We start from the raw sequence: 10,491 nt of genomic DNA, 5'->3' as shown, positions 1-10,491 counted from the left end.
CAGCAGCGGCACCTGATGTCCAGCCCCCTGCACTGGCCATAGGGTAGAACCCAGGAGTCCTGACGCCCCCTCCTCCCGCCCTTCCTTCCCACACAGCTAAACTCAGCTGGATGGACGGGGCGGGGCTGCTGTGCCTGTCACTGGCCCAGGGCCCTCAGCTCCTGAGCAGGGGGGCCCGGTGCTGTCGGTTCGTTCACCTGCCGCAGGCCGCTGTGCTCCGGACCACGCTATCTGCAAGGGAAACCAAATCTGGCTCTCAGGTCACCTGCTTCCATGCCGGCGGAGCCGCGATCCCTGGGAAGCCGCCAGCCCAAGACAAACCAGGTCCTTTGGAATTGGCTGCCCCCTGCCCCGCTCTGCCTGGGGGGCCGGGGAGAATCACTGGGTCCCAGAGCAGAGCTCCCTTCGTCAGTTCTGGGCATGGGTCCGGAGGGGCAGGACGTGACCCTCCCAGGAGGTGCGGAAAGGCCTCACTAGGGGTCCGGGCTCACCATTGCATTGGGCTGGGAGGAGGGATTTGGAGGGTGCCCTTCTACGGCCGTGCAGGGGCCTGAGTTCCCAGGTTAAGGTCACAAGAGCAACCATTGGATCCTCCAGTGGGGCCTGGACGCAGCTGATGCACTGCTAGGTCAGAGGCTCCCCCTGGCTAGGTGGGGTTGGAGTTAATCTACCCCTGCCCCTGGAAACAATCTGGGCCTAACTTCTAACTGGAATGTGTCTGGGTCGGCTTCCAGCCAGCAGCCTGCAAGGACCCAGCGTTCAGCGACCTTCCCCCGCCAGCGCTAACTACACCGCACAAAGCCGCCGGCTCCAGCCAGGACAGACTCAGCCGGGGGCCGCTCGGCTTAGAGAGGAGCGAGGGGGGGATGTGAGAGAAAAGCAGGCCTGGGGCAGGGGGCTGTCTAGGGAGACATTTAAAGTGAGGTTGCCCCATGCTATTACAGGCCATCCTCCCTGTAAGTCCAAGATACGTTCCAGAAAACTTGGGCTTATAATGAAATAACTTAAAACAGGGATTTTTTCCCTGTGGCTGACTGGCTGATTTCCAGTTGAGCAAATTGGGTTTGGGGGATTTTTTGCCACGGCTTAAGAGGGGAGAACAGGAAGACTTATAACCCATCAGTTCCTACAAGCGTCAACGACTTTAGTGCAGAACCGCTGTACACCGGAGCGACTTAGAGCAGCAAGCCCTGTAACAGGTGGTGGATTTCATACCAAGGAGAGGCAGCCTGTTTTCATGCAACACAGTTAACCTGTGGGACTCACTGCCAGGGGATTTGTAACAGCCCAAAATATAACAAAAGGAGCCAGTTCATGGCTGACAACTGAGACTGTCAGGGCCGCAGCCCCATCTCTGGCCAACCTAACCCAATGACCGCCAAAGGCTGGGGCGGGGGGAAGTGGGGGGGGGGGGTCGCTGGTGGCTCATCCAGCAGCTGGTGGGGGCTGGATGGACCTTGGTCTGAGCCGGTGCCCAGCTGGGTGCTTCCCACAGAAGCGGTTTCTAGAGTTGAGGAAGTTGCTGTTGATTCGTGGGGGACATTCGGGGGGGGGGGGGGGGGGGCGGGAGATTTCCAAGGGCCAAAGCCAAACCCGAGCGCGGCCGGGACCCACTGAGAGCCCAGCAATGGTTGGCTGCCCCCCAACTGTGTCCTCCAGCTTTGCAGGCCAAAGGGGCCGCGCGTGGGGGCACATCCCGGCTCTGTGGCATTCGCGTTGCAAACCAGCCCGGGGCGGGGCCGGAGCCGCCCACTCCCACGCCCACGCGTGGGTTTCCTGTTGACTCAGAGGGGTCACATGGTGCCGCCGGGCCCCTCCTGCTGCCTGCGCGGAGTTTGCGGAGCCGAGCCAGTCAAGTGACCCGGGAGCTGCGCTGCGCCCCGCAGGGAGGAGGCAGGAGACAGCTGGGCTGCGGGGAGGGGGCGCTGCGTTCCGGGAGCAAGACTGCGGGTAAGGGGGGGGGGTCCGGCGTGTCTCGGGCGCTTTAGAAAGGGGGGAGCTGGGCGGGGGGCGAAGGGCCGACGGCCTCGACGGGCGGGGGAGAGGGAAGGAGGAGGAGCCCTGGCTGGGGGGTCCTGCAAGGGAAGATCCGAAGGGAGGGTCCTAGCGGCGGGGGGGGGGGGGATTTCGGCGGGGGCGGACCCCGGAAGGAGCAGGAGGTCCTGGCGGGGGGGGGGATTTTGGAGAGGAGGGGCCCCGGAGGGGGGAGCCGCGAGGCACCAGGCTGGGGGGTGCAGGGTCTCGTACTTGCAGGAACGTGGGTTTGCCCGGGAGTAGGGGCCGGGGGTGCCCCCTCTGTCCCCCCGTCCCGCGGCTCTGAACTCTGTGTTCTCCCCCCCCCCCCCCCCCGCAGGCAGGCGGCGGCGCGATGGCGGTGGAAGGCTGCATGAGATGCGTCAAGTTTCTGGTTTTCTTCTTCAACTTCTTGTTCTGGGTGAGTCGGGCCTGGCGGCCCCCCCTCCCCGCGCTGGGGGCCCCGGGGAGGGGGGAGCCCCCTTGAGGTGACCCGAACTAGCTCCTAGGGCCGTCACCCCCTCCCGAGTGCCCCCAGACTCCCTGGGGGGTCCGGCTGACTCAGCAGTGGGCAGGGAGGTTCCAGCTGGGCTCTGGCTGAGGGGAGGGTCAAGCTGGAAAGTCCCTTGGGTCAGCTGCAAAATGTGACCCTGGAAGTGGGGGTCCGGTACCTCCCACACCCCCACACAGCTGGGCCTGAGCTGGGGCATGGCTGGGCAGCAGGGCTTGGGGGCAGGTTGTGTCCCAGCTGCCCTTGTAGCAGACCAGAGTCCAGGCTAGATGGGCCCAGGCTGAGGGCGATGTGCGGGGCCGGTTTAGCTCATTACAGACCAGAATCTGAGCCATGGGGCCCAGCTCCAAGTGAGTCTCTTTCCTTTGGGATCTGTGTTGGGGGTGGGCCCAAGACATGGGGCTGCCCCCTGGCTCCGGTGGGCTAATCGGGCTCCAGTCAGTCCTCCAAAGGGCGCTAAAACGCACAGAGCATCACTACTCGTTTTGCTACGGGGGCTAGTTCAGCATATGGGGGGGAGGGGGATCATGGAGGTGAGGAAGTTGGCTAGTGTTGTCGTGAACCTGCTGCCACCGAGTCACCCGGGACCAGACTCCCTGCTGTCCCAGCAAACTGGGACTCTTCCCCTGCAGTATAAGGTCTATGACAAACAGACTTGGGGTTGTGCAGAAGGCATAGTGTCACTCCCTTGGCGAGTGATGGCAGGCGGCTTCTCTGGAACACGTCCACGGATTAAAGGAGTTTCCGTTGAATGTGTCTGGAGGGTGAGAAACCAGTGCAGGAGTGGCGACAGGACTTTCCCCGGCCGCCCCCGGCTCCCTGCTAGGGTGAGGCACAAGAAAAGGCTGGCTGGGCCACAAGGCTTTTTCTGGTGCTCCCGGGCAGGAAACCTGCAAGGTGCCTGCTTGGAAATGGCCGACTCATTTGGAGGGTGTGGGTTGCAGGGGGCAGGTAGCTATCCCTTCTTAGGAGTCAGATGGGGAAAACGGGGTATCCCATCCCCCCTTCCTGAGGAGCTGGTGATTTCCTGCTAAGAGCCCAGCAGCTGCTCTGTTGATCTATGAGCAGCCATCATTAGGTTCCAGGGGCAACACCCCAACGAAGTCAGTGAATCACACCCAAGAGTGGCCGCTGGAGACCTTATGCCTCAACCACATCTTCATGCCTCTTGAACTGCCCTGCAGGCAAATCCCAGAGCAGGCCTGGGGCCCTCACCTGCCCTGGACAGGTGCCCCCGCCTCCTGGGCAGCTGGGCCTCTGTCCCCTTGGCATCTCTGCTGGGCTGCCTTGGCCTGTGTGTGACTCAGTGTCCAGCGTCCCTGGGGCTAGGCTGGGTGCTAAGGGCCCCAGGGTGCTGGAGGGGAACTGCTGAGGTGCTGGGCCCCCCCACCCGTGAGATGCTATCACAGCCCCAGGCACGTGCCACACGGCCAAGGGGAAGTGGCTGGTGGGGAAAGAGCTGGATGGCCAACGGTTCTGGGCTTTGATTGTAATCAGGCCACGATTGGCCAACAGACCGGGCTGGAGGGGAGGGGGCCGCAACTGCCCCCGTCTCCAGAGGGGCTGAGTCACCCCTCACAGGCTGGCCAGGGGCCCACTTACTCAATGGCCGGAAGGAGCCAGGCCCTGTGTCCCAGCCCCACCCAGCCAGGGAGGAAGGACCTTGGCTGTGAGGCGGGGGCGTGTGCGGGGACCCCGGACCCAGTGGCACTGGGGGAGCAAGGGGCGGCTGGGTCCGTAACTCCCCACTGCTCTGCATGGACACTCCCTGTGGCTTCTCCCTGTGCCTGGTAACCTGACCCGCCCTCGGGGAGGGGCTCCAGGGAGCAGCCTGGTGCTCTGTTTATCCTCCGCCCATGCTCCCTGGCAGGTAAACACACCTGGGCCCGAGCGCCAGACTTTCCCCGGGTGCGGATCCCTGGGCCCAGCTCCCTCCTGATGGAAGGACCCGGCTAGGGGGTCTCTGCCTGGCGCCCCAGCTCCCTTGGCACCAGCCACCTCTGCTCTGACCACTAGTCATCACTCTCCTCCCGGGGCCTGGCTCCCTGCACCCTCCCCACCGTAGCCCGCCCCAGGGAGGTGGGACGCGGGGGCCAGGCCTGCACCCCAGGGCTCCCGGCCAGCAGCAGCCGGAGGCGAATTGCTGCAGGACTCTCGTCCTTGGTGGGGGAGGGGGGAGGTTGAGGCTAACGTGGCATCTGCCCAGCCCTGTGTGACGGAGCTAGTATCCTCCCTGGGATCCCAGCGTGCCGGAGCCGGTGTCCGCCTGGGATCCCGGGCAGGGGGAAGGGGGGTGTCGTCCTTGGCATTAGCCCCTGTGGTGGGAGAGCCGGTGCCAGGATCCTCTCCCCTCTGCGAGGCCCCAGCCCTCCCCCCGCACCGCGATCAGGCCGGAAACCCAGACTCAGCAGACGGCGTCACTAACCGCCTCCCCCGTCCTGCCGCGGCTGTGCTGGAGGGGGGCAAGGCGGACGGGCTGGGGGGGTTATTCCCCACTTAGTGACCCCAGGCCGTGTTGGGGGGAGGCCTGTCCTCCCATAGGGTTTCTCTTGTGGTCACATGCCCCACCCCTGTGGGTTCCAGCTGGTCCCGGCCGGGGCTGAGCAGGAAGCAAAGGGAAGCCCTGGATCACGGTGTGTTGTGTGTTGTGTTGTGGTGTGGGGTGTGTGTGTGTGTCTCCCAAGAGGTTACAACATTTAGACCTGGGGGGGGGGGGGGGGGCAAAGGCTGGGTCCCTGGCCCCTCAGGCTCTGCTGCCCCCAGCTCTCTCCTGCCGGTACCAAGTTGCCCCCAGATCCACCAGATGGGGGAGGGGCCTATGATCCACCTTTGCCCAGCAGAGAGGTGTGGGGCAGGCCCCCTGAATGCCCCCAGGGAGTAGGGCCAGAGCATCTTGGTCCCTGTTTGCTTCTGCCCAGAGTGAGTCGTCTCTCCCTCCTCCCCAGCCATGCGTCCAGGAAATGATCCTGCACAGCCTCTCCCCCCCAGCCCCGGCCTCCCCAGGGGTTGGCATCTCTACCCCTCGATCCCAGCTGAGCGGGCGGCAGTGGGTGGAGTCTGTGCAGCCGCAACTGGGTCTGAATTCCTTGGGCGGGGAAAGGTAAATAGGCCGGGCAGGGCTGTTTGGGAAGGAGGTGGTGGCTGGCGGGGGGGGGGGGGGTGTTCTGGGGAAGGAGAGCACATGGGGGTGAAACTCTGAGTTTGTGCTTTGAGATCCGCTGGCTGGATGGGGAGAGGAGGAGGCCGCAGGGCCTGGGTCTGTCTGTGGGTCTCTCTCTGGGGCCGGGCAGGGCTTACCTGGCACGTCTCACCCCTCTCCTTGCTCCAGCTTGTTACCGAGGGGGGAGAATCTCTCTGCCCGCCCCCGTCTGGTGTCTGAGATGCCACCCAGGCAGCTACTGGAATCCAGGGTGTTTGCCTGGCCTTGCCCGGCATGCCTGGGGGTTGGGGTGTGAACCCCAGTGTCCTGGCTGCATTCCGGCTGCGGGGAGAGGTATCCCCAAATCTCCGAACCCAGGAGGAGGGGATGCTGGGCAGGCCTCCGGGGAAGGGGACCCCTTTCTCCAGCCCACTTGCTGTGAACCTGCCCCTCCTCAGAGGCTCAACGTTTCTGCCTGGCGGGTGCCTCGGTGTCGTTGAGGAATCGTCAGCTCTTGCAGCAAAGAGAGGAGTTCCTTGAGGATGGCAGGAGTGGCATTTTCCCACAAGCCACCCTGGCAGCAGGTGACTCTCCATCTGCCTCCAGCAGTACGGGGCTGTGACACGCAGCTGAGCAGGTCAGGCGCCATCCAGCAGAGATGTAGGCAGCACGTTCTTGGCTCTGGTGGGGTCTGGGGCACTTGTTTACTGGGTGTGGGAGGGGTGGGGAGTGTAGGGGAGGGGCATGCCCCCAATGGGACCCTGCACCGCACTGACCTCCCTCCCCCCCACCCCCCGTTTCTCCCCCCAGCTCTGCGGCATCGCCCTCATCGTCATCGGGATCTATGTGCAGATTGAGCTCAACAACACGCTGATCATGAGCAGCGCTTCGGCCTCGGGCGCCCCCATCGTCATCATCGTTGTGGGGGTCGTCATCTTCTTCGTCTCCTTCTTCGGCTGCTGCGGGGCCTGGAAGGAGAGTTACTGCATGGTCACCACGGTGAGGGAGGGGGCACGGCGATTGGCAGAGCTAGGGGGGCGGGGAGCCCAGGGAGGGAGGGAGGGGAAACACCAGGGCATGGGGGTGGGGAGCCCAGGGTGGGCGTGGGGGGGGCTACAAGTCAGGCAAGGACAACACCAGGGCATGGGGGTAGGGAGCCCAGGGTGGGCCTGGGGGGGCTGCGGGTGGGGAGTGAGGGGCAACACCAGGGCATGGGGGTAGGGAGCCCAGGGTGGGCCTGGGGGGGCTGCGGGTGGGGAGTGAGGGGCAACACCAGGGCATGGGGGTAGGGAGCCCAGGGTGGGCCTGGGGGGGCTGCGGGTGGGGAGTGAGGGGCAACACCAGGGCATGGGGGTAGGGAGCCCAGGGTGGGCCTGGGGGGGCTGCGGGTAGGGAGTGAGGGGCAACACCAGGGCATGGGGGTAGGGAGCCCAGGGTGGGCCTGGGGGGGCTGCGGGTGGGGAGTGAGGGGCAACACCAGGGCATGGGGGTAGGGAGCCCAGGGTGGGCCTGGGGGGGCTGCGGGTGGGGAGTGAGGGGCAACACCAGGGCATGGGGGTAGGGAGCCCAGGGTGGGCCTGGGGGGGCTGCGGGTGGGGAGTGAGGGGCAACACCAGGGCATGGGGGTAGGGAGCCCAGGGTGGGCCTGGGGGGGCTGCGGGTGGGGAGTGAGGGGCAACACCAGGGCATGGGGGTAGGGAGCCCAGGGTGGGCCTGGGGGGGCTGCGGGTGGGGAGTGAGGGGCAACACCAGGGCATGGGGGTAGGGAGCCCAGGGTGGGCCTGGGGGGGCTGCGGGTGGGGAGTGAGGGGCAACACCAGGGCATGGGGGTAGGGAGCCCAGGGTGGGCCTGGGGGGGCTGCGGGTGGGGAGTGAGGGGCAACACCAGGGCATGGGGGTAGGGAGCCCAGGGTGGGCCTGGGGGGGCTGCGGGTAGGGAGTGAGGGGCAACACCAGGGCATGGGGGTAGGGAGCCCAGGGTGGGCCTGGGGGGGCTGTGGGTGGGGAGCGAGGGGCACCGCTCACCCCACTCTGCATTCTCTCCCCCCCCACCCCCCCGCAGTTCGCCATCTTGCTCACCATTATCTTCCTGGTGGAGATTGCAGCTGCCATTGCCGGGTACATCTTCAAGGACAAGGTGAGCGTGTAGCCGCGTGTGGGCCCCACGATGGGGGGGGCCTTGCTTGGCGCTGCTGGGGGCAGGGGAGCCCACAAGGGGGCCGCCCTGTCCCAAATCCTCCCTCTCACTCCCCTCCCGCCCCCAGGTGCGCACGCTGCTCCATGACGGGCTGGAGGACGGGATGAAGAAATACAACGACTCAGTTGTCCGGCAGGCCATTGACGACCTGCAGAAGGAAGTGAGTGGGGCCAGGCGCTGCGACCTTTGACCTCTGCGACCGGTGGGGCGTTGCAGGCCCTGGTTCCAAATGCTGGACCGAGTTTTCCCTCTCCCAGCTGGGGAGGAAGCCCAGGAGTCCCGACTCCCAGGAGTCCCGACTCCCAGCTGCCTGATCTAACCACTAGACCTTGTGCCCCTTGACGTGCCAGGGTGGGGCTGGGTAGCTCCTGTTTGCTCTGACGTGCTCTCTTCTTTGCAGTATTCCTGCTGCGGGGTCAATAACTACACAGACTGGTTCTCCATCCCCCCGTTCAAGGCCAACAACAGCGTCCCCAGTTCCTGCTGCTGGGCGAACGCTACCTCCCTCGACACCTGCGGCCGTAATCCGCCTCAGTCCATCAACACCGGGGTGAGTTCCAGCCTAGGGCTGCAGGGGGCTGGGGCACACAGGGCGAGAGCAGACGGGGCAGGAGCCCTGAGCTGCCCCTCTGTCTTCCCTGGCAGGGCTGTGTGAAGAGCATCGAGGCCTGGCTGAGGAAACACATTGTGATCGTGGCGGCCGTGGCGCTGGGCATCGCCTTCTTTGAGGTACCGAGCGCTGCAGAAGGCAGCCTGGGGGGGCTGCGGGCGGGGTAATCCCCTGCCCGAGACCCTCCAGCTGGGCTGGGCGTGGAGCTGGGGGGCCAGTCAGGGAGCTTGGAGGGTGAGTGGAGGGTGGGGGCGGCAAAAGTCACAGGCTCTGGGGGGTGGGAGCAGGAAATCCTCCCTCGCTGAGAGGGGGTGGGAGGCCTGGTGGGGTGGGGGGAGGCGCCGATCTCTGCCCCCGAATGGCAGTGTCCAGGCGGTGGGGTGGGGGCTGCGGCAGGCCGAGGGTTAAAGCCTGGGGGTGCTGGCATTGCGGTTGGCTGACGTGCTGTCTCCGCTTGCAGCTCCTGGGCATCATCTTCGCCTGCTGCCTCATGAAGGGCATCCGCAGTGGCTACGAGGTCATGTAGCCAGCCGGCCGGCGGGTCCAGTCCCTCCCCAGCCAAGGCGTCCCGGGTGCTGCGGTTTCCTGGCTCGGGGGTGGGGCGGGGTGAGGTGTCTGCCCCTTTAAGCCATCAGACCCGCCTTCTTTCCAACGCGCCCCCTGGTGGGCAGCTCCTGTCTCGCAGCTGGTACCGTATTTCCTCTGACGGACGGGCAGCAGGTGCCTTAAACGTTTGCCAACCCCTCCCCTTTTTTCTTACTTTAGCTGTCCCTCCCTCCACCTGCCTGGTGTTGGGGGAGGGAAGCCTGGGGGGGTCTGTCTCTGGGGGATGTGGTGGTGGGGGCTGGGGGAGCTGTAATATTTTGAAAATAAAGAGCTTCCCCGGATTGCTCTGTTCTGCTGCCTCTTGGGCCCATCTGGTTCCTGGGTCCTGCGGTGGGGGGAAAGCAGGAGACCTGACCTCATACGCCCCCCACTCCCCACCCTCTGGCTTCAAAGTCTGCGAGGATTCTCCCCCCCCCCCCCTTGAGAATTTAAAGCCAAAGCAGCCCCTGCAGGGCAGATTTTTTTTTTTTTTTTTTTTTTTTTTGCTGGGGCGAGGGAGGCAGGTTCCTGCTGGTGCCATGGCTCTAAGTGCCCCTGGGGCAGAGGATGTGGAGCTCAGTGGGGTGGGGCTGGGGTGGGGTTGTGGGTCAGGATTGAGGGGCATCACAAGGGCTTGGGGAGGGGGCAGGGGACCTGGGCTGAGTGCGAGCAGTGCCTCCACCCAAATGTTAACTGCTGCAGTGCAAGGAGGGGAGGAGCTGGCGGCAGGGCTTGAGAATTCCCGAGGGGGGGGCCCCCCTGGTCTCTCTGACCCACTGAGTCCTCAGCCTCCCAGCCCCTGCTTGCCCTTGTAGCCCAGGCCGAAGAGGGAGCTGAGATGAGCGGTGACCGCACACCAAGAATCAATCCCCTCCTGGGCTGGTTGATTCTGTGTTTCACGGGTGGCACCTCCTTGGAAACATGGTGGGAGGGGGCTGGACTTGTTCCCCACCCCACCCCCAGTGTCAGACTTTTCAACCCCTGAAGGTCTCTGGGAACTGTTGCCATGGAAACTTGTCCTGGCCACTCCCCTCAGGAAGGGTCATGCTTCCTGCAGCAGGAACAGTGCGGGGGGGGGGGGGGGGGGCCCAGTGCGGGGGGGGGGGGGCCCTCAGGGGCTGGGTGGAGCCCTGCTGTGAGAGCCTGGCCCCATCCATGCCAGTTGAAGCCCTGGGGCTGTGGGGGCCCCGTGGGGTGGGACCCGGGACAGGGGGTGAGGAGTCCCTTCCACCAATGGCTCTGCTGTAGCTGGCCCTGCCCCCAGCCCTGCCGGTGCCCCTCACTCCCCACCCCACAGCCCCTGCCAGCCCAGCCCTTCCCCCCACCCAGCCCTGCCGGTGCCCCTCACTCCCCACCCCACAGCCCCTGCCAGCCCAGCCTGGGCCCCCCCCAGCCCTGCCGGTGCCCCTCACTCCAACCCCGCAGCCCCTGCCAGC

The 10,491-nt window shown here is 65.4% G+C and overlaps 1 protein-coding gene across 1 annotated transcript; it reads left to right on the top strand.

Moving 5' to 3' along the window:
• Nucleotides 1-1,793: 1,793 nt before the first annotated feature.
• On the top strand, nt 1,794-9,219 carry CD63 (CD63 molecule). Its single transcript, XM_075901950.2, has 8 exons — nt 1,794-1,950; nt 2,354-2,434; nt 6,474-6,662; nt 7,726-7,800; nt 7,928-8,020; nt 8,261-8,410; nt 8,506-8,589; nt 8,931-9,219. The coding sequence occupies exons 2-8, from the start codon at nt 2,369-2,371 to the stop codon at nt 8,994-8,996; spliced, it is 723 nt and encodes a 240-aa protein (XP_075758065.1). The 5' UTR covers nt 1,794-1,950; nt 2,354-2,368; the 3' UTR covers nt 8,997-9,219.
• Nucleotides 9,220-10,491: the final 1,272 nt, after the last annotated feature.

Source organism: Pelodiscus sinensis, chromosome 31 (genome assembly GCF_052426305.1).
Source record: "Pelodiscus sinensis isolate ZL-2025 chromosome 31, ASM5242630v1, whole genome shotgun sequence".
Taxonomy (NCBI): Eukaryota; Metazoa; Chordata; order Testudines; family Trionychidae; genus Pelodiscus; species Pelodiscus sinensis.
The sequence above is the reverse complement of the archived record's forward strand: the minus strand, read 5'-3'. Positions and strand labels throughout refer to the sequence as shown.

Bases quoted from the DNA above. Each gene is read 5' to 3' on its own strand.
- CD63 (XM_075901950.2), top strand. From the start codon at position 2,369: ATGGCGGTGGAAGGCTGCATGAGATGCGTCAAGTTTCTGGTTTTCTTC. The intron at 8,411-8,505 runs GTGAGTTCCAGC...CTTCCCTGGCAG, and splicing joins CTCAGTCCATCAACACCGGG to GGCTGTGTGAAGAGCATCGA. The intron at 8,590-8,930 runs GTACCGAGCGCT...CTCCGCTTGCAG, and splicing joins TGGGCATCGCCTTCTTTGAG to CTCCTGGGCATCATCTTCGC.